Consider the following 23,857-nt stretch of genomic DNA (forward strand, 5'->3'; position numbering starts at 1 on the left):
AGTCCAAATTTCATTCTGACCCCTCCACGAAAAGGCCTAGTTGTCCTGACCCCTTATCTATAATTTATACATTATGGATAAATAGTGTGGACTTAGACTGTTTTTCGTCTGTGGCATTCATTTGATGAGATTTAGCCTCTCAGATCCAAAACGAAAGAATGTTTTGTTGTCGGTGGATAAGATTTTGTCCACAATTCCATGCTTTTGGCAAACATAACATAACAATTCTTCTACATTGTCTAATTGTGTATACTTGTAAATTAAGTAATGCAGATGTTTAACAATAATTTAACTCTTGAGAGCGTAAAATGAGTGCCCTGTGGGCCAGGTGTAGCTAATCAGTGCTGAGGTGTAAAGCTGCGCTTAATGGTACACCTCGGTAATGGCTGCACCCAGGGCACCCCTCCATGGATTCGTCTATACCCGCCAAATGTGATCAGATGAGCAATATGAGCCATCTTAGTCAGCATTGTTTTGAAAACAATTATGCACAAGTGCCTTTCTTTGGTTTTTCTCTGTCAGTGGTTCTCAAAGTGAGGTCCAGGGAGGGACCCTCAGGGTTCCTTGAGTGGGTTCCAAATGGACCCTTACAGGTCTGTAACAAGTTAGGAGTTATGGGGGTACTTGAATCTCTGTAACTATGCATTACATACAAACCAGAGGCAGATGTACAAACTGCTTAGTCTCTCTGTTGCAGGAGTAAACTCAGACTGGGAAATACATGACACACAATGATTTATTGAGTGTGGGTGGGTGTGGGTGGGGCGTTACATATGCACTGATATATAATGTAATCTGTGTGGCTATTGTTTTGTTGGTCAGAGTATATGCTTAAATAAAGAAGTGAAATCAAAATCGACCATGAATGTTCCCTCCTCACGTTCCACATACAACTATACAAGTATGTAGGATTCCATCTCAGCCACCAGGGGGCAAGAGTCAGCCAGTGCGGAATGAATGACTTACAGTATGAGTGATATGCTGTAAATGTATTTGTCATCATCCGCCCATTAATCAGCGCAGAGGGACACATGGTGAAGTTGTGTATCTGATGGTTACATGTCTCGGGAGAGACGTGGGTAGTTTTATGGGGGATGAGGCTGGCAGTGTTTGCATGGGCCTGACAGATCCCAGCTGTAAATCAAGGGAACAGCCCCCCCGACACAGTGCTGACTCTGCATACCGGAGATCCAATCATAACCTGCGCAACTCCATCATTAGACGTTACTAGTGTCCGGTGCGATGCGCTGGCACTGCTACTGCAAGGAACTCTGTAGGAGTTTAACAGAGAATCTTATTGAGCAGGCACGCAAGGAAAGGAGAAGACTTTAGCCATTTATAGCCTATATACTTAATTTACCCCCTCCTTTTTTCCCTCAACACCAAATGTCTTTGTCGAAAATGGCCGATCTGCACACAATGGAAAGAAGGCTTATAACCACCTAAACTCTTTATTCTGACCCCCTGGGGTCTATACTAGATCTCCTCCTTTTTTCCTCCACTACACCAGATCTTAGTGAAAAATGGCAGATCTATATACTAGCTAGTGTGTAGAGCTATTTTTAACGAATGATCGCCCCCAGAATTGGGAGGGACGCTGTGGTTGATGTGGTTAAGACCTTGCTTGACACCAGAGAGCCTGTGCGTGTGTCAGTGTTTGTACGGGGGAGTCGAGCAGTGTGCGTGCAACGTGCATGAGTGGGTGTGTGCATACGTGTGTGTGTGCGTGCATGCATCCGTGCGAGTGTAGTCCAGTCTGTGTCAGCAGAAAGGCCAGCCCCGCTCAGAGGAAATGGCCTGGAAAGCCAGTAATGATGTCTCTGTGATCGGTTCTGTTATGGATTCTGATCTCTCTCTCTCTCCTTACTAACCTGTCCTCCGTACCGGCTGTCTCTCCATAGTTGTGCCTCATCATCTTCTTGCTCATCGTCCCATTTTAATCATGTCACAGCAAAATCTGGAGTGCCCGTTCCATTCTGTACAAATTGACCCTTATAGGTCAATTTTTATACTTCCAGAGTTAAATTAATGGACCACAGGGACCTTTTTACGCCTTTTATTTTAAAACGTAACACTCTCTCTCTCTCTCTGTCTCTCTCTCTGTGTGTGCAGGAGGGCGAGGGGTGGTGGTGGGACCCATCGTGAGTCAGACACACTCTGACATCTTCTGTGACAACGAGTACGGACCCAACTTTTTGTTTAAGAGCAACGGAGACGGAACCTTTACGGACGTGGCCCAACAAGCTGGTATGCAGATATGCAGTACAGTACTACACACAGTTTAAAGTGACAGCATTACTCATATTGCATATTATTTACAGTACAGCAGTGTCTCAAACATTTTCATATCAAGGACACGCGAATGGATTATGTATTTGGCCAGGGACCGAATCACAAACTATTGTATGGCAGCATGGACCCCATAAATAAAAATGTGTGTTGTATTCTTTTTAATGTAATTTAAAACGTTTCATAATTCTTCAAGATTTTTCTCGATTTTTCCAAAATAGCAGATCGACAAGCTCAGACGTATTGTGAGCTTATAAATCATTTCTCTTCAAATAGCCAAAGTTTAAAATACAGTATATTAACTTAACACATTCATTTAGCTTGGGGCCCGGGCCTGGAACCCCCCAAGGACCCTCATGGGGGTCCTCGGACCACGCTTTGAGAACGACTGATTCACAGAAACTATTCATGCAAGGTGTGGCCGCTAGGAGCGCGTGTCCGTTCAGAACACCTATTGGGCGCTGCAGGCATATTGCTTGGCTCGCTGTATTGCTGTTTGATCAGCATGGTCGAGAATGTGCTCCTTCCTTCTACACTCGGCTATAGTGTGAAGTTCATCGAATGAACGGTTCTCAAGATTATGTGAAGAACAGACATACAGCGATGAATTGTGAATTTATAAGTGAACAGGTGAATCTATAGATGTAAGGTGTGAACCTTGTTCTGTGAACTGTATTGAACAATGCATTATAATTACATTATAACAGTATACTGTATATATATATATATATACTGTATATATTATCTGTATATAAATGTGCTTGGCTCTCTGACATGACTGTGTAATACACATAGGTGTGGAGGACCCCATGCAACATGGCCGTGGTGTGGCTCTGGCTGACTTCAACCGCGATGGAAAGACGGACATTGTGTACGGCAACTGGAATGGGCCACACCGCCTGTACATACAGCAGAGCAACCGCAAGCAGAGGTTCAAGGTACGGGCTAAGTTCAAGGTACGTCGCTGTGCACTGAAATTAGCCTGTCGACAAGATTGGCTATTTTCTGTGCATTAGGCAGAAATGTTCTACGTACCACACGCTCCACGAGACCACGTGCCAATGGTCTTCCATACTCAATGGTGGAAAATGTATATATATTTTTTTACTTAATCAAAGTATTAATACTGCAATATAGAAACGTATTGGCTTCAAAATGTACTTAAAGTACCAATACCAATATAAGGCTGTATATAAGGCTGAAGTGGTTACTGTACGTTTTGGCATAATAATCTAAATCTACAAAGTATAACTATAGTAACTAACATTTTCAAATAAATGGAGTGGAGTACAATATTTGCCTCTGAGATATAGTGGAGTACTGGAAAGTGGAAATACTCAAGCAAAAGTACAAATGCCTCAAAATTGAATGTACGGTACTTGAGTAAATGTACTTAGTTACTTTCCACTACTCCATGTACTGTCCATACTACAGTTACACAAAAATACCAAACCGCCTAACTATATTCACAAAACCTGCGTCAAAAGCTTTTTATCTGTGCCTGAAATCAAACTGCTAATAACACAAAGCCAGCTAATATAAACAGTACAGAGCATTCATTAAACATTATACACTATGTAAACACAGCCAGGGCATGTAGATACAGAAAATAAGACATTTATTATAACATGCTTTTTGCAGTACAAAAACGTATAGCAATCTCAACTTACAGTGAACACATTGCGAACCAATGATGAAAACAATAATTTGATGAGACTCCATGAATTCAACTCCTTTAAACCCTACAATGTATGTAGGCCTACTTCTATGCTGTATACACGAATAGCGAAAATAGCCAATCTACTTCCAGAAACAACATGACATATACGGACAAAATAGTGACGCCAGATTGAAAGTGGTTAACAAAAGTGTGGTGTCCATTTACTATCATCACACAAAAGTGTTTAATAAGTGACAGTGTGTCTAAGGTTTTGCCAAAAGATATATGGGGGTTTATTATTTGAGCAAGTGTGACAAACCGTAATAACAACCTAACAGAATCAGATCTGCAGCGTGCTGTAATTAACCGATGGTCAGTCTGCCTCTTTATTGAGCGAGGCATTGATTGTTGATAATCTACAGCCTTTGTCTCTAATTAGCCCCCTCCCCCCACCCCCAACACCCCCCCTAGGAAATGATCAAATACAGGCCAGGAATGCAAAAGGAGAGATAGAGAGAGAGAGAGAGAGAGAGAGAGAGAGAGAGAAAGAGAGAGAGAGAGAGAGAGAGAGAGAGAATGAAAGTGAGCATTCTGTACTCTCTTCTGGCCAGAATCAATGCCTTTCAGTGGAAGCAGCACGCCGGACAGCAAAGCCCACCTATTAGCATTGTGAATCACAGGATTATCAATGCTAAGAGATGGCTAGTGAATTAGCAGCGATCAATAGCTCTCACTCAGGGCTCTGACTGAGTCTTAAAAGGAGGACAGGCTTTGATTTACTTCACCAATGATTGTTCCTTTTTCCTTTTTTCCTCCCTCTTTCACTTTTCTGATGTCAGATAGCAGATTGTGTGTGTGTGTGTGTGTGTGTGTGTGTACATGCACATAATGTGCCATGTGTGTAAGCGTTCATGTGAAACAATGGGTGGATGTGGGTGGCTCAGCGGTAGCCTATAGTGGCTGGTAGAGCAGGCGGATGGTAGCTGCGAGGTTCCCAGTTCGATTCCGGGCTCCCCCAGAGTTAGTGTCGAAGTGTCCTTGAGAAAGATGCTGAAATCCCCAATTGCTCCCGATGTGCTGGTTGGTGCCTTGCATGGTTTCCTCCGCCATCGGTGTGTGAATGGGTGAATGTAATGCACGATCTGTACGACGAAGCATGGATCCTAGGCGTTAAAACTCCACATGGGTGTAAATCTGGGGAGGTTTTTAAACTCCGTGATCTATCTGTCAGCGCCTTGTGACCGCGTCCTTTATCAAGGAGATAAACGTCGCGGCAGACTGCTTTATGGGGGTCACATAAGGGGTTAATGTGTGATGTTTGCCCCAGACAATTCCATCAGTGTGACATGCTCTCTCTCTCTCTCTCTCTCCCCCCCTCTCTCTCTCTCTCTCTCTCTCTCTCTCAATTCAATTCAATTCAATTCAATTCAACAGGCTTTATTGGCATGACGTTTTACAAGTGTTGCCAAAGCACAATCACAGATATTACAAACAACAACATAACAACATAATATCAATGACATGAAAAAATAAATTAAAATAATATAAAATAAAGCAGGTGGTGCAGAAAATAAAACATGGCATACTGTATGTGTGTCCTACTGGTTGTCCCTTTTCTTGTGACAGGAATTTACATATTTTGCAGCCAAAACTGCACATTCTTTCTGTTCCCCCAGAAGGACTGGTAATCTTTCCCTTTCTGTCATACTTCTGAATTCTGGGAAATTTGTTTCAAATTTTGGGAAGAACTCCTCTCTAATATTTGTGTAGTTTTTACATTGTGTTAAAAAGTGTAACTCTGTCTCTATAGCTCCGTCATCACAGTGACAGCACAGCCTCTCCTCTCTGGGCAGCCAGGTCTGTCTGTGTCTGCCCTTCTCTATTGCCAGACTATGATCACTCAGTCTGTACATTGTCAAAGTCTTTCTCAAGTTTTTGTCAGTTACTGTGGTTAGGTAGTCTGCCACAGTATACTGTCTGTTTAGAGCCAAATATGTTTCTAGTTTGTGTTGTGATTGTGTGAGTTCGTTCCAATATGTGATGTATTTATCTTTTTCTTTAGTTATAATTTGGTTGGGTCTAATCTTCTGAGTGATAGTGTAGCTGCACTGAGGCTGTCTGGGGTTTGTGATGTCAGAAGGTGAGAGGTCAGCTAGTTTCAAAACTATCTGACTGAGGGGGCTCTTTTGGATGTCCAACTCTTGGCAGGCAAGGGCTTTATAATGGTAACAGGCAGGGTCACTCTTTTTAATATGGCTCCAGAATTTAATAGATCTTTTCTGTATATTTAGAAGTAAAGGATATTGGCCTAATTCAGCCCTGCATGCAGAGTTTGGGCATTTTCTTTGTACCCTGATAATAGTCTTGCAGAACTCTGCATGCAGGATCTCAACTGGATTTTTGTCCCATTTTGCCCATTTCTCTCTCTCTCTATCTCTCTCTCTCTCTCCCTCTCTTTCTCTCCCTCTCCCTCTCACTCTCTCTCTCTCTCTCTACTGTGTCACACACACTCACACACACAAACGTGCCATGCGAGCGGAGGTACAGGGAAGACAAATTCAATTAGCTATCAGATGTTCTTTACGCCAAGCTGGGTAAATCACTGCACCCCCCCCCCCCCTCCCCCCCACACACACACCACATTTAAAACATCATCCACACACAAACAGACACTCCCACAAGCCGCGCATTGACCTTTGGCATCCGTAATGAAGTCATTGTATCACTCCAGTAAACTGCTAATTAAATAGGGCTGAAGCAGCAGCTTGCCCGGACAGCGGAAAGTGCCGATTAGGCCTGTTTGTGTTTTAATTAAAATCCATCGCACAGGTTTTTCCCCTGTGGTTTCCCCTGTGCGCACACAAAACACAATTTACTACACAGTAAATTTCCATTCAGATATTGGTGTTGTAGCATTAGCATCAATCAAGGGACAAATGATTAATGCTAATGGTACAGTAGGTGTCCCAAGTCGTTTTACATTGAGCTTATTTGCAATTATCACCCCCGACTTTGATTGATAGCTGGCTATTGCATTATTGCTCAAATCAACTTGTTGTTTTACTATATTCTCGTAAATTCAGACACTGCCAATTGCGCCCATGTGTGCTGTTTTGGTATGGTGTAGAGCAAGGGTCTTCAACAGGGGGTCTGGGGTCCGGGGAGATTCTGCAGGGGGGCAGCCAAGTCTTTGTGTGATATAGGGACTTTTTTTTACTTTTACATTATCCACTTGAACCCTCGCATCGCTATTCTGGGGACATTAGCCGAAAATAGCAGATCTACAAGCGAAGAGGTTTGGTGTATTGGGCAGACAAAGTACCGAGCCCAAAGTCAAGTTTACAAAGGATTGAGGGTTTAACTCGGGGGGTGGGGGGGCCCTGCTTCATCTCTCTCGCTCGGCTAAGGGCCTGGAAGAGTGTGCTGTACCTCCTCCGATTCACATGATTCACCCACACATTCTAATACATCTCCCAGCTCCCAACATATTTTACTCAAGATATGTTGTCCACGACAGTAACCATTCCAGCTACGTGGTAAATATAGAGCCGGCTCAACGCACAGGCATTAGGGGCTGCGACTAAAGTAAAGGTGCCATACACTTTCACTGAAATAGGGGTAAATCAGCTGGAAAATGCGCCTGCAGCATCCCTCACCCCACTGATGAAGTTTTTCACTATTTTCTTTTCTTTTGATAGATTAGTAGCCTACTATTTTCACCCATTATGAGTAAAATCACTGGACTCATTTAAAACATGTTTTTGGGGGCATAGTGGCGCGGTTGGTATAGCGCTGTCGCCTCATAGCTAGAAGGTCCTGGGTTCGATTCCCGCTGGGAAAGCAGTGGGCGCTGGGGACGTGTTCTCTTTTTCATGTCAAGCAAATTGACACTAATTAGCCCGCGGACCCCCATTTGAAACGATATACCAGGGACCCCCATAAGAGAAGATTGTTACGACTTCAGCAGTGATTCTCAAACCTTTTTATTTCAAGGACCCCCAGTTTGACATGCATTAGTCTACGGACCCACATTTAATGGCATTTCTATCTCTGGGACCCCACTTTATATTGTAAAATAAATGTTAATTTAACTCTGAGAGAGTACAAATGGAACCAAATGGAGCCATTATGGGTTACAGACCCATAAGGGTTCATTTGGTTCCAAATGATCATTTAGCTGGGTCCCCCCTGGAACTCCCTCAAGTACCCCTGGGAACCACTGCTCTATTAAACGCAGCCCGCCAGAACCGTAGTAACCGTAGGATGAAATTGATCGTCTAGCCTGCCAGAACCGTAGCCTACGTTTTCCAGGGTTTATATTCTTTAATCCATGTTTTGATTCGATCGAATTAACGAGCTGCCGCTCGTTAGCATAACAGTCAAAGTGGGACAGTGGTCATTTTGAAGATGTGCGCGCATCCACTTACACTCTATGTGCTGCTTTCAAAGGCTTGTATCTCAGAAATCTGCGTTTCTGGTGAAAACAAGGTTTTTCAACGGCCTACAGCAGGCGCTGCGATACTCGCGGTCGGGTCTTTCCACCACCGACCGAGAGAACAACAACCATACAAACACACACAGCATTTTGTCATTGTAACATCCGGTTACGGATATTTGGCTCTTCAAGACAAGGGTGGCATGCGATAAAACCTTGGCAATGCGCCATAGAATAATGAATTAATGAATTAATGAATAATGAATTAGGTCGGCAAAGCGGTTAACACTTCAGGTTCTAGCCTCTCTAAAAGCCCCGCTAGTCTGTACTGCTCCTTACACCTTCTGGAAATTGATTGATCCTGTCATACATTCTTCACTGTCCTCCTGTCCAACAGAACTGCAAGGCCCCTAAAAATTATTATATTATATATTATTATTATTATCACTCCAAAAGTATGACTAAGCATGGTAACTACTGTACTTGTACTTGTAACCAAATACTTTACACAAAACCATTCATTCACCTTTAATCAAGACCTCATCCCTCCCATCATGCAGTTGTCCAGCGGGCAGTTGGCCAGCCCCCCCTCTCCTTAACCCTGAGTAGTGGAAGGTCAGTCCAGGCCGCCCTCCCTCCCTCCCCTCGGCTTTATGAGCCTTATAATTAAAACAGGGAGTAAATAGTGGAGGGAGTGAAGGGCCCGCGTCTATAACTCTTCCCCGACTTATCACCGCCTCGCTGAAGCGAGGAGATATCCGTTACTTTGCCGCGCAAAACTCCCCCGACTCTGCAGAGATGCTCTCTGCATGGGCACGATGGTGGCAGCAGCTAGCTGGCGACTACAGCGGTCAGGAGATGGATGCTAGTAGTCTTTGTTCTGCTGCCAAGGATGGAATGACCACGGATGTGATGCTGGAGCCTAATTTACATCACTCTACAATAACTGATCATTTTGCCTTTTGACGCAATGCGTCGCTAGTTCCACGCTCCAAAATCGGTTATTTCAGCTATTTACGTGGCCACGCGTTAAATCAGTGGTTCTCAAACGTTGTCATGTATATTTGGCTGCGGACCCCCATTTGAAATATTTTTTTGGCTCCCCTATACAAGATTTGTGTGTAAACTCTTGCTTATTTTGAAAATCGAAGAGCTTGTACGTCCCATTGGCCATTTTCAAATAGGGTTAAATTGGTTGAACTGATTTTGATGCTATATATTTTAGTTTGGGACCCCCAGGGATCCCTCAAGGATCCGTTTGGTTCCCTGGACCCTACCTTGAGAACCACTGTGATAAAGTCTCATGTGTACCACCTTTCTGCATGCCAGCCTACTGTATACTGACCGTCTACTGTATACTGTACATACAGTACATATTATGCATAATTATGTGTGCACCATAGGTGCAGCGGCCTGTAAAACATATTAACAGCCTTGCAAATCACTTTGCAACAAACAATACAGCAGTTCAGAAACGATGAAGCAACATAAAATAAAAGTGGCGCGGTCAACAATAATGCAACAGTGCTTGGAATGGTATAGGAAGATGCTTATGCAATTCCAAAGTATGCGTGTTGTTGAAATGGCTAATCAGAAACAGTGTGCATTCAAAATGGCAATAGAAAGAGTACCGGTAGTCATCGTTTTGTGCGTACGCGCTACACACCTACAGTGCATTATGACATCAGAATGACATTTGTCCAACTCCATTAGGTCTGTGAATGGTGACGCCCAAGTCTGGGGTTTCAAAATGCTACTGTTTCTTAATGTGGCATTGAATTCTGGGTGTACTGATGGTCTGTGTCAGTGGCTTTCAACCAGTGGTCCTTGAGAGGGTACCAGGTGGTGGTCCCCAGCTAGATGATGGAGAGTTGGTAACCAAATGGACCTTACCTTTATATATGGAATTGTGGACAAGATCTTATCCAACGACAACAATAAAGTCTTGGGTCTGAGAGGCTAAATCTCGTCAAATGATGGTCCGTGGCTCAAATGCCCAATAAATAATAGGGCTTGAAATGAAAAGGGTTGAAAAAAACTACTGGTCTGTGTGTGTTTGTGTGTGTGTGTGTGTGTGTGTGTGTGTGTGTGTTTGTGTTTGTGTGTGTGTGTGTTTGTGTGTGTGTGTTTGTGTGTGTGTGTGTGTGTTTGTGTGTGTGTTTGTGTGTGTGTGTGTGTGTTTGTGTGTGTGGTATGCGTTTGAACATGTTTCACTAACGTCATGCAGTTTGGTTGTCTGTTTGAACATGTTTCACTAACGTCATGCAGTGTGGTTGTCTGTTTGAACATGTTTCACTAACGTCATGCAGTGTGGTTGTCTGTTTGAACATGTTTCACTGACGTCATGCAGTGTCGTTGTCTGTTTGAACATGTTTCACTAACGTCATGCAGTGTGGTTGTCTGTTTGAACATGTTTCACTAACGTCATGCAGTGTGGTTGTCTGTTTGAACATGTTTCACTGACGTCATGCAGTGTGGTTGTCTGTTTGAACATGTTTCACTGACGTCATGCAGTGTGGTTGTCTGTTTGAACATGTTTCACTAACGTCATGCAGTGTGGTTGTCTGTTTGAACATGTTTCACTAACGTCATGCAGTGTGGTTGTCTGTTTGAACATGTTTCACTAACGTCATGCAGTGTGGCTGTCTTCACAGGACATAGCGTCGCAGAAGTTCTCCATGCCGTCTCCAGTGCGCACCGTCATCGCGGCAGACTTTGACAACGACAACGAGCTAGAGGTCTTCTTCAACAACATCGCCTACAGGGGCTCCTCAGCCAACCGCCTTTTTAGGTGAGGAGGAACACAGACGCAGGACGCCCGCACACAGCCAACACCCATGCATGCATTCGCTCACACACACACATTCGTACATACGTTCGCCCCCTCAGTGCACACTCACCCCCGTACTCGCCCCGCACTCACGCACCCATTCACCCATGAACTCGCCTACACATTCAACCACGCACGCACACACACACACACACACACACACACACACACACACACACACACACACACACACACTACCTTTGAATTTCTTCTAAACTTATCTAATGTTTGGAAAATTTGGGGTAAGTTTGGTAATTCTTTAAAATAAATCTTCTTTTCTGGGGGTCCGTAGCTGGGGGTCTGTGGCCAATTAAATATAAATTTGAGGGTCCTTGACATGAAAAAGTTTGAGAACCACTGATCTCTAGACCCTCCCGTCACTGGAATGGATGATGTAAGTCAGATGATGTGGTGGGGGTCTGACCATGTGACAAGTATACTATACTGAGTTGAGGTATAGTATACTATACTTCCTCAGCTCAGAGCTCCTTGGCAAGCAGTTTTAAAGCTGTGGTTGTACCGGACAGCTCCCAAGAGTGAATGTGTGCATCTGTGCCGCTGCGAAGCAGGGCGCTGCTTGAAAAAAAAAAGAGTATTCTTGCTCAGCGAACCTAGTCTGGATAAATAAAGGTTAGAAGGACAAAGAAGGATGAGAGAGAGAGAGAGAGAGAGAGAGAGAGACACACCCCCACGCGTCTGCACGCACGGACGCACGCACAAAGAGAACTGTACTGTAATAGCAATTTTAATGGTACTTTGATGATGAATGTAATGGAGCGGTTATGTGGCTTCATTTTGTATTCTAAAATGGCAGGAAAAAGAGAACAAGAATTTTTAAATTCCCATGCAAGGATACTTATCTAGTCTGGCACCCTGCCTACCGCTCCACGCTTGAGCGAATCTTGCATTAGGACAGTTTTGGGTCTCTTTCGGGCTCGCCGTTTGGCTTCCCCTCATGATGGTAATGAATGCAGTTCTCTGAATATGATCCCCAAACCTTTCAGCTCATTTATTAGCAATGAGCTATTTTCTCAATACTAACAAATAACCCCAGCCTGCTTTCATTAAAACAGGATGGGAAACTCTGTGCACAGGATGTTATGATGTATTTTTTACAATGAGCCTGTGAATGAATTCAGGTTGCGGGTCAAGGGTCAGACTGAGCCCTGAAGCCTAACTGGATGGGACTATTCCCAAACGTCAGTTCATTGGGAAGACATTCCCAATGTCTTATTTGGACAGGATGCTGGCGGGGATGGCGGCCACTGATCCAGAGCCCAGGTCATACAACTAGAACATGAATCAGCTAAATTATCTCTCTAATAGTTGGCACGAGGAACACCTTGTTAATTAATTCAATACAGCCGATCAATGTTCTGCAGAGTTTGGGATTTAACAGCAAAGATCAGCACATTACATAGCCTACCACACTCTCTGTGAAGGGATGGTCTTCTAAGCTAACACACATGGACCCTACTCACCCTAGGTCCCATAATGTAGGCAAAAGAGGTTTGGTGTTGAGGGGGTGAAAAATGGAGCGGACCAAGTATAGATACCTGGGTGACCCCGTTCATCCAAATATATTGTTTCAAGTGATTAAAGAAAGAATGTACAGCTATTGTAAGCTCCAAAACAAAAACAATAAATTGCACAGCTGGAATGATGCGTCTAGTATTACAGTGTGACACTGTCTGGGGCTGGATCAGCTAGAGGGATACTCAACTTAAGATGGCTCAGGGGCCACTCAGCAACATTTCAAAAGTCCATGGGCCGCAAGCGAGAAATGTCGGTATTATTTTTGAAACCTTTACACATTTATTTTGTAACAGACTACACGACTAGTCTAAAAATTAAGGAAAAACTGAGTAAAAAAAACACATTTCCATCTCTGAGGCCAAACCTCAATGAACAAAAAACATTGTGAAAAGGATGGATTCATTCACAAACTGTGAAGAGAACATATTGAACAGATTACCACGGGTGAATAGATACGTGTGTGGTTAATACTCGGCTGACATCATCAGGCCATATCACTTTCTCTTGGAACAAACAATACAATACCAAATATCAAAACAATGAAAATAACAAATTATGTTTTTATTGGTATAACCGCAGATACATTAAGCATTGGCTGCAGGTCGAGTAGCACTGAGCTAGAGGGTCCGGTCCCTCAAATCTGTGTGTGTGTGTGTGTGTGTGTGTGTGCGCGTGTGTGTGCGTGTGTGCGTGCGTGCACGTGTTTGTGTGTCTGTCTGTCTGTCTGTCCGGGGCCAAGCTTATTACAATGCCACGTTTTATAATTTTTGAAATATTTAAGGTTTTTGAAACGTAATGTCAATACTGAGGTCATCGACTGGCTTATATGACATCCCAGATCTCGTAGAAGCTGCATGCGTCGTTATTAGACCCCATATTGTTTGACATCAAAGGAGACCTGACGTTTTCATTGAGGATCATTTGGTGATGATCTATTGTCTTGGCAGGGTGTCGAGGAGAGAGCACAGCGACCCCCAGATAGAAGAGCTGAATATCGGAGACGCAGCCGAGCCGGAGGGCAGAGGAACGGGTGAGTGTGACCAACGAGAGAGCTCTCTGACAGACGTGAAGGATGAGACAGGAGGAGAGTGCGTGGTTATGATTGTGGAGGAAAAAAGTATCAATTCTGCAATGTAGATGAAATACTGTTTCTAGTAAAAGTCCGGGATTAAAAATTCACTTGAGTAAAAGTACAAAAGTATTCGTATAACAATGTACTTAAATTACCAAAGTAGAAAGTACTCATTAAGCAGTATGTCAAGTTTTCAAATAATTGTAGTGGAGTAAAAGTGCAATACTTGCCTCTGAGATGTAGTGATAAAGTACTCAACATCTACTGTATCTATAACTGCACCATGTCACTGTCTGTGTATGCTGTAACTGTAATGCGCGCAACCGTTAGCCCCACCGACTTCAAATGTCCAACTTGCATCAGAAGGAGGAGAGGACACTGGAGCAGCACGGACATTTTAAGCCTTTTATTTAGTATACAAAAAAACGTCTTAACGTTTCGACCTATACGGTCTTCATCAGAGCCAACTTGCATCGTTCCAAGTAGGCCAGTGCCCAATGGCACCGCTCTAGTTGTACTTAAGTACAAAAAGTAGTTACTTTACACCATTGTAAAACTACAATTATTATTCACGTGCTACTTCATATTTAATACAAGCTGGCTGATTCTTTCTGAGTAGGTCTGATTAAACCTGCTATTCCCACATACTACCATCAGATGGCAGCAGAGGTCCACATAATAATAATAATAATAATAATGCATTTTATTTGTATTGCACTTTTCATTCACATGGTTAAAAACATACAATCAATCATAGAAGGTTAAAAACAGGGTTATCAAAAAACAGTTCAACACGAAAAAACCTTCCGAAACAGTAAGGTTTTCAGGCCTGTTTTAAAACCCAATGTACATAAGAATTGTTCCACTCCATTTTGTTGCATTACCCGCCTGTACATCAGAATAGATTTTGTGTATGACATTTTGTTAGTTTTTTCTAATGAGGTCAGTGATTATTTTTTGTTGTTGTTGTTGTGATCTTTAGGCGCTGTAGTGACAGATTTTGATGGAGACGGTCGCCTGGATTTAATTGTGTCTCATGGTGAAAGTGCAGCACAGCCTCTCTCTGTCTACAAGGTTAACCTGGTATGTACTGTGTGTGTGTGTGTGTGTGTGTGTGTGTGTGTGTGTGTGTGTGTGTGTGTGTGTGTGTGTGTGTGTGTGTGTGTGTGTGTGTGTGTGTGTGTGTGTGTGTGTGTGTGTGTGTGTGTGTGTGTGTGTGTGTGTGTGTGTGTGTGTGTGTGTGTGTGTGTGTGTGTGCGTGCGTGCGTGCGTGCGTGCGTGCGTGCGTGCGTGCGTGCGTGCGCGCGCGCGTGCGTGCGCGCGCGCGTGTTGGTCTAATCAGAATAAATGTTATTTCCAAAAATAACAAACAAACTTCTCTATTTACAGCTACATCCTGTTTACAGTAACCACACTGTGTATCTCAGTGTATAATGTTATATGTTATAAAGTGCCAGTACACTGGAATGGTAAAATTCATGGAAACTGGTAAAGTGTCTGTAAACTTGTGTCCTCTCTCTGCAGGGTGCCGGTAACTCATGGCTCCGGGTGATACCGCGGACACAGTTCGGTGCATTTGCTCGAGGGGCCAAGGTGGTGGTGTACACCAAGAGAAGTGGCCCACATATGCGCATCATCGACGGGGGCTCAGGGTACCTGTGTGAGATGGAACCCGTCGCCCACTTTGGCCTTGGTATGCTACCCTTAATGACCACTTTCAATCTGCCATCCCTACTTTAAACCCCTTTTGGTGTTTTAAACATTGCGTTATATTTTTGCTATCTATACAAGCTCGTAGCTTGTAGATCTGCTATGAGCTTGTAGATCTGCTATGAGCTTGTAGATCTGCTATGAGCTTGTAGATCTGCTATTTATTTGAAAAATCATGAAAACGTGGGGCAAATATTTGACTATATATTCTTTCAGAACGTTTTTAACTCAAATCTTTGCTTCGTGGGGGTTCCCTGGAACAACATATTTTCAGATGGGGGGTCGGCAGCCAAAAAATTATTGTCATGAAACCTTTAATATGTTTTCTCATCCCTGGTCTCCTCAATGTACATTGTAAAATCCTCAGTGTTAATTAAACTTTGAGAGGAACCAAATGGACCAGCAAGGGACCAAATGGACCTGCAAGGGACCCACAGCGGTCCACTCGCACACTCTCCGAGTTACAGATCCTGTAAGGGTCCACTTGGTATCTATAATTATCAGTAATTTATCCAGGGACCCCCTGGAACCCCCACGTTGAGAACCAGGGGTGTACAGTACAGTACAGTACAGTACAGTACAGTACAGTACAGTACAGTACAGTACAGTACAGTACAGTACAGTACAGTACAGTACAGTACAGTACAGTACAGTACAGTACATAATGGGAGAGTGAACAATACGACCAAGACTAACAGAGAGACAGAATAACAGCCCTGAATGAGGATGGCGAACGCTGCATGTGGAAAGCATTGCTTTAATACCTCCTGCCTGATTGGAGGCCCAGGGGAGAGTGGGCTGGCTGTCGGAGGCAGCTGGACCAGTGCGATGGGGGGACGGGGGGGACGGGGGGGTGGTGGGGGACAGGTGCTGCCGATGGCAGCCGGCCCGACTTGTTAGAAGGAACGGGCTCCCTGTCTCGGACCCCCAGGGCCGGTCAGCTGGTCGCCATCCAGCCCACCCACCCGCCCCCCCGCGGCCCGGCCTCTGCTCACTGCTGGCACTGCGCATACTGGGCCTGCTCTGTATCAGGAACGGTCCAAACAGGACTCGGCACCCGAGACACTCTCGCTGCAACGCCTGATTACTCATAGCGTCCCGCCGCCAGGGAACTAAAGTGTTTTTCAAGACCGTGGTGTGTCCTGGGAGCGGACCTCCTGCGCGGTGTGTCCTGGGAGCGGACCTCCTGAGCTTGCGAGAGAGCTCCTTAACTTGTGCTATGGACATGTGAGCCGCGAGTTGAGAGGGTGTCACATGGGTGCTGAGCAGGTGAAATGTCGTTTGGCCCCGTCAGAGGCACACCTGCTGAGTAGAGCGCTTTCTGGCAAGGTAACACAAGATCTGTTTACATTAGAAATGTCACTTTAATTAAGGTCCTGAGAGGCCCACTGGAGAGGCACTTTCTTTATGCCAGATTAAAATGGTTAATGGTGGGAGAAGAGAGCCACTCTGTGTTTGTGTGTGTGCGTGCCCACGCGTGTGTGTGCGTGTGTGTGCGTGTGTGTGCGCTCGCGCGTGTGTGTGACTGAGTAGTTCTATTTGCAGTATTGATACGTTTACTGACCTGAGGTTGATTCTACAAAATGTCTTCTAAATCCTGACAGTTTTCTAAAAAAACCTATGTTTCTGTCAGTCATTCTCAAGCATTTTCATGTCAAGGACTCCCAAAGATTATGTAATTGGCCACCAACCCCCATCTGAAAATACAGTATGTTGTTCCATGGACCCCCCCAGGAGCAAAGCTTTGAGTTAAATACGTTCGCTCTGAAAAAATATATTCAAAGATTTGCGCCACAAAATAGCAGATCTACAAGCTCGTGTCGCGGCACTCGGTGGCGCGCTATGAGCTTGCAGATCAATAGCTAATAGTACAACATAATGCTTAATGTGTGTGTGTGTGTGTGTGTGTGTGTGTGTGTGTGTGTGTGTGTGTGTGTGTGTGTGTGTGTGTGTGTGTGTGTGTGTGTGTGTGTGTGTGTGTGTGTGTGTGTGTGTGTGTGTGTGTGTGTGTGTGTGTGTGTGTGTGTGTGTGTGTGCGCGTGCGTGCGTGTGCTTAGGGAAGGACACGGCCACCAACGTGGAGGTGTACTGGCCAAACGGCCGGTCGGTGGCCAGACCTCTGGAGGCCTGGGAGATCAACACAGTGCTGGAGATCCACTACCCAAGAGACGAAGAGGAGGCCACGCCCACTGTGGAGATCGAGGTACACAGCAGCACCGCAGTGCTTCTCAAACATTTTATATTTGTATTATAGGGAGAATCTCTGCAGTAAAGGATGTTCACGTTTGTCCCACATATCACAGCCCAGCCTGAAACAGTTTTTCTAGCTGTAACATTGTGTAAAAAGTGGTTCCGAATTTCTTCGTTTGAATGTGTATTTGATTTGTTCTTTTCTTGTTTGAATCTCCTGCAGTGTGGCCATGGGTTCGCCATGAACGAAAACGGACGGTGCACTGGTAAATTAAGAAAGATGTACTTACCTTGTTAAAGGGAGTGTATGTGATATTTGTTTGTTAAAATAAGTGATAAATATCTCTATATTCTGATAGTAATTTTTTATAGTGTTTGTTCAGTAATAGTACCTAGATAGATAGATACTTTATTTGTCCTTTCGGAAATTTGTTTTGTGCACAGCAGTCATCAGGATATACATAAAACATGCAAACAAACAAACAGATCACAGACAGTACATAGACAATAAAGAAACAGTGCCAACAGAAGGCCACCAGTCATAGTTCCAAGAGGCATCACATCACACGGAACTGAGATGGGGCCTGCTTGTTCATAAGTCCTATACTTATGGGAACAAATGATCTTGAGGCCCTAGCCTGCAGGGAAGGTACCATATACCGTCGCCCTGATGGTAAAAGATGGTATTGGCTGTGTAACGGGTGTGTGTTGTCCCTAGTAATGGCTTTCCCCTTCCTGAGTACCCGGGTCTCATACATTGAGGTCATACTCTCAAATGGTACCCCAGCTATTTTGCTGGACACGCTGATGATTTTATGGAGTTTGTTCTTATTAACCAGTGATAATGAGCCATACCATGAAACAAAACAAAATGTCAATGCACTCTCCACAAAGGATCGATGAAAGAGTGCCATGATATTTTTTTCAACGTTATACTGTCTCAGTCTGCGCATAAAATGCAGCCTCTGCTGACCTTTCTTGTAGATGGAATGAGTGTTGGAATTCCATGTCAGCTTGGAATCAATCGTTGTACCCAAGTACTTATATTCGTCCACCATCACTACCCCATCCCCACCAATGACTATTTCCTGGTGTGCATGGGTACCAGTCCTAAGGTCCAATATGACCTCCTTAGTTTTTTTGATATTAAGCTGGAGGGAGTTACTCCTGCACCAACCGGCAAACTCGTCCACTGTTCTTCTATAGCTTATCTCATCATCCTCGATCAGACCAACAATAGCTGTGTCGTCTGCGAATTTAACAATACAGGTGTTATCTGACTCACTCCTACAGTCGCTTGTGTACAGCGTGAACAGTACTGGTGAAATCACGCTCCCTTGTGGAGCCCCCGTGTTGGTCGTAATGGGGAGAGATATTGCTTTATTCACCTTGACCTGTTGTACCCGCTCAGTCAGGAATGACTCCACCCACCTGATGATATTGGTGTTAACACCCATATCAAATAGTTTCCTCATCAAAATATGAGGTCTCATTGTGTTAAACGCAGAGGAGAAGTCTACAAAGAGTACTCGAGCATATCGTTTCTTTTGAGGTTTATCTAGATGGTAGTAGATTTTATTAAGCATAAGAAGAAGAGCATCATCAGTGCCCCTCCCCTTTCTATATGCAAATTGCAAGGGGTCCATTTCATGTTGCACATTATTAAGGAGGTTATTTAAGATAATGCGCTCCAAGCTTTTTATTAACAATGATGTCAAGGCAACTGGCCGATAGTCGTTAAGGACTTTGGGATTAGACATTTTCGGCACTGGAACTATAAGCGAGGTCTTCCACGCTTTTGGTATATAGTGTGTATCTAGCGATACCTGGAACATGTGTCTCAGTACAGGGCTGAGCTGCTCCCTACACTCCTTAAGCACATAACCCCTTATCCCATCGGGACCCGGTGCTTTGCGTGGGTTAATTCTATTGAGGGTTCTACGCACCTCCTCCTCTGTAATAGTAATTGACTCACTACTGCTGAATTGTTCCCTTAACAGATTGCGTTCAGTGGAAAAGTCTGAAGTATCAAATCTGCCATAAAAGATATTTAGCTCATTGGCAAAAGACATATCATCACTAGTGTTGATGACCTCTTTCTTTTCCTTTATTCCTACCATTGTATACAACCCCTTCCAGGCTTGACGTACATTGGTATCCCTCATTTGCCTCTCAATTTTAAGTTTGTAGTTATGTTTACATTCACTAGTTATCCGTTTGATCTCTTTCTGAATTAATTTCACTTGAACTAGATCCCCTTGTTCAAAAGCACGTTTTTTCCTATATAATGCTTCTTTCATTTCCTTATTCATCCATGGTTTGTCATTTGGAAACACTTTGATCCGTTTGGATGGTATAACGCTATTTATACAAAACTGTATGTATTGCGTTACAACAGAGTTAAGTTCATCAAGATCAGCACATGTGTCGTTAAACATGTCCCATAAAGTGCAATCAAAACACCCCTTAAGACAGTCGAGTGACTCCTCACTCCACTTTAGAATGTCTTTCACTTCAGGTTTGCTTGTTTTGAGTCTCTGTTTGTAACGTGGGACCAGGTGGACCGCATTATGATCGGAGCTCCCGAGCTCCATTTTTCGGTGGCTACCGTACGCGTCCTTTATATTTCCAAAGCATAAATCAAGAGTCTTTTCACGTCTTGTTGGGCATGTCACGTATTGGTAGAAATTGGGCAGTGTCTGTTTAAGCGGACATCCGTTGAAGTCCCCCAGTATGAACTTGGGCGAGTCAGGAGAGATATTCTCCTGTTTGGATATTGTCTCATATATTACCCCCGCGGCTGCCTTCATATTCGCACGGGGATGAATATAGACCAGTGTAACGAAAATCTGACCAAATTCTCTTGGCAGGTAAAACGGTCTAAATGAGACAGAAAGAAGTTCGATGTCTTCTGAACAATAGGAGTCTCTCAGTGTGTAATCCCTGCACCACCGTTCATTCACAAAAATACACACTCCTCCTCCCGTTTCTTTCTGCGTTACCTCAAGGTCTCGGTCAAGTCTAATAGGTTCACTGAACCCTGGAATACGGATGGAATCACTAACAATCGTGTCATTAAGCCACGTTTCAGTGAAACAAAGCAAGCAACTTTCCCTGTACTCGGAGAGGTATCTCACCGCAGTTTGTAGCTGGTCGTATTGCTGCGGGAGAGAGCGCACGTTTGCGAGGAGTATTGTCGGCAGTGGTGGCCTTGAGCCGCGGCTGCGAACTCTCCGCCGTACCCCTCCTCTTCGGCCCCTTTTCCGTGTTGGTGATCGGCGGCGATCTCTCTTCATGCATTCCTCCGGTACATTAAGTGGAAAGTTGCCACGATCGCTGTATTCCCTCAGCTGACATAGCTGTTCATAGCCGTAGCGGAGAACCAGGTGGCCCCCCGTGGCGCTGTGTTCAGCGGTGTTTAATGTCAGCGCCCTCGGCAGCAGCAGGTAGATGGCATAAGCAGCAATATACACGACAATGGCTAGATGCATTGTAGCCAGATTTGGTTGTTCCAAATACAAGTAGTGGTTCTATGACCGGTGTCTACTCTGAGCAAAGTGCCCAGTGAACATAAGAAAAAACAAATAAACAAATAAACAAACAATCCTGATGAGCTGCAGGCACCCGTCGCCACTGTGCAGCGCCGGAAGTCTTTGTTCCTACAGGGGTTTCTTGACTTTAGTAAACAGAAGGTTTCAGGTTGGGATACCAATTGTATCCAATCAGGTGATAAAACTCATCCAGTGATGAGGGAACAGCATAAACGTGTTGAATTGGAAGTGATGACCCAAAATAGGAACTAGAACACATTTAAGCTGATTTGTGGGGTTCTTAAGTTCTTTCAGATACAAATTTGTATCTTGACATGAACAGCCTACCTCTTCCCATTAGAAGTGTGTTTTTTTTTTTTTTAATCTCTCCTCAAGACTCATCTACTTTTAATGTTGTTTGAGTCTATCTTCTATCTTGTTTCATACTGTATGTTATTTTTTGTGCATGTCCTGTGGATATGTTGTTGCACAGGCCTGTTCTATTGATGCCTTGTCTATGTACAATTGTACATCACTTCAATTTTGATATAAATCTTTTAGTTTTATTTAGTTTATGAGAGCTATAAAAACGTGCAGGTCAGAAAAGAAACCCATAAAGAGCTCTCACCTGAAATATTAAACAAGTAGCTATGTTACTGAACAAACACTCTCTTTTTACAAAAACATATTAGGCCTGTACTGTACCCCTTTAATGCTGCATGTACATACTGTATCATTCCGTGTTTACCCGACCTGTCCTTTCTCCTCTACGTGAGTTTCACATTCTCACTCCACCATTATACCTCCCACCCCCTCCCAGATAAAGATGAGTGCACCCAGTTCCCCTCGGCTTGCCCCTCCGACCGCCCTGTGTGCACCAACACCTATGGCAGCCACAAGTGTCGCGCAAACAAGAGATGCAACCAGGGCTTCGAGCCCAACGACGATGGCTCTGCTTGCGTCGGTGAGTGGACCAAAGAAAGGGTAGACACGGGTCAAATTGCTTTTGCTGCTTGGTTGTAGGGACAGAAAGCAGGTCACCTTTCCCTGTGAGCTGTTGTGGGGTTAAGGGGCGATTCACACTATGGTCCCGGGTGCGCACTCGGTTGGCAGATGTTGTGGTAGTGTGAAATTCTGTGAATGATGCATACCGTTCCCGGGAGCGGATCGCCCAACCGTCCCCGGGACAGCATGGGGGGCGGGTCTCTGGACCGTTGAAGTGTATTCAGATACGGATCGTTCCAATGTGAATGCATGCTTACCTAAAGAAGGAAGTGGACTGTTTTTTTTTAAAGAACGTGACATAATCTCTAGTCCAGGGGTTCCCAAACTTTTTTGGACCAGGTACCCCTTTTGGGGTAGATATTTTTCCAGGTACCCCCTCATCCTCGCAACACGGATAACAAATAAATGTATACGTCTAAATGTAGACGTCTAAATGTAGACGTCTAAATGTATACAGACGTCTAAATGTAGACGTCTAAATGTAGACGTCTAAATGTGTACCAGGTACCCCTTTTGGGGTAGATATTTTTCCAGGTACCCCCTCATCCTCGCAACACGGATAACAAATAAATGTATACGTCTAAATGTAGACGTTTAAATGTAGACGTCTAAATGTAGACGTCTAAATGTATACAGACGTCTAAATGTAGACGTCTAAATGTAGACGTCAATGTAGACGTCTAAATGTGTACGTCTTCTCTTATGGGGGTCCCTGGCATATCTTTTCAAATGAGGGTCCACGGGCTAAGTAGTGTCAATTTGGGGGTCCTTGACATGAAAAAGTTTGGGAACCACTGCTTTAAACACTTTAGCACTTTATGAACATGAACAAAATAGATGGGTCCCCCCTGGAACTCCCTCAGGTACCCCTGGGGGTCCCCGGACCCCACTTTGGGAACCACTGCTCTAGTCGACGAGCCAAGCGTCAACAACAAAAACACACAGACGCTGCACGACACGTAACCCCAGCGCATTTCTCAACGCCGGCCGTCTCCTGTTGAATCTGCGTATACACGCAGCACCGCAGTACGCGATGATCTTATTCTGCGGACTACACGTGGCTCTTGGGCTTTGCTTGGCATAGTTTCCAAAGTAAAACAAAATAATAAAGTAGAATCCATAGCAAACTAATATCAAACACGACACTGGAGCACAGAACTAACTGACACAGTGAATAGCAGGCAGGCTGACAGTGAAGTAATGGCAAAGAGGCAATGCAATGTGTCTGGATTTATTGGATACAATGTCGCAGAGTTGATGGTCAGTGTCCGTATGCGCCAGCCATCAAGTACACCGCCACCTGGAGGATTAAAGTGTGTTATGCAAGTGTACCCAGGTGCGCTGTTGAATCTCGGGCACCAGGCAACCATATTCGGAAACCGTTCCAATGAAACAAATTCAGTCCTTCTCAGTGTGAATCCCCTATAAATGCTCAGGGACACTTTGACACCTAGACCGGAGGGTGTTACCGACAACCCTCTGTTTTCCAGACGGCTTCTCTACGCCTTGTTGTTCTCAAATCGGGGTCTGGGGAACCCCATGATGCTACAGTTGCCCTTAACATGCTACTGACTACTGAGTCACGTTTATAGTAGTTTTT

General features: G+C 44.3%; 1 protein-coding gene across 1 annotated transcript in view; it reads left to right on the top strand.

Annotated features, from left to right (window-relative positions):
* LOC308328843 (cartilage acidic protein 1-like) overlaps nt 1–23,857 on the top strand; it is a gene marked incomplete at its 3' end in the record, with an annotated part of 38,881 nt that overhangs the window by 13,817 nt on the left and 1,207 nt on the right. Inside the window, exons 6-14 of the mRNA XM_080782951.1 lie at nt 2,113–2,247; nt 3,085–3,227; nt 11,039–11,175; nt 13,698–13,780; nt 14,805–14,905; nt 15,347–15,515; nt 17,590–17,735; nt 17,946–17,988; nt 22,073–22,216. Of these exons, the coding sequence (XP_080639077.1) occupies nt 2,113–2,247; nt 3,085–3,227; nt 11,039–11,175; nt 13,698–13,780; nt 14,805–14,905; nt 15,347–15,515; nt 17,590–17,735; nt 17,946–17,988; nt 22,073–22,216 (1,101 nt within the window). The remainder of the gene's footprint in view (nt 1–2,112; nt 2,248–3,084; nt 3,228–11,038; nt 11,176–13,697; nt 13,781–14,804; nt 14,906–15,346; nt 15,516–17,589; nt 17,736–17,945; nt 17,989–22,072; nt 22,217–23,857) is intronic.

Source organism: Protomyctophum bolini (genome assembly GCF_963924005.1).
Source record: "Protomyctophum bolini genome assembly, chromosome: 14".
NCBI lineage: Eukaryota > Metazoa > Chordata > Actinopteri > Myctophiformes > Myctophidae > Protomyctophum > Protomyctophum bolini.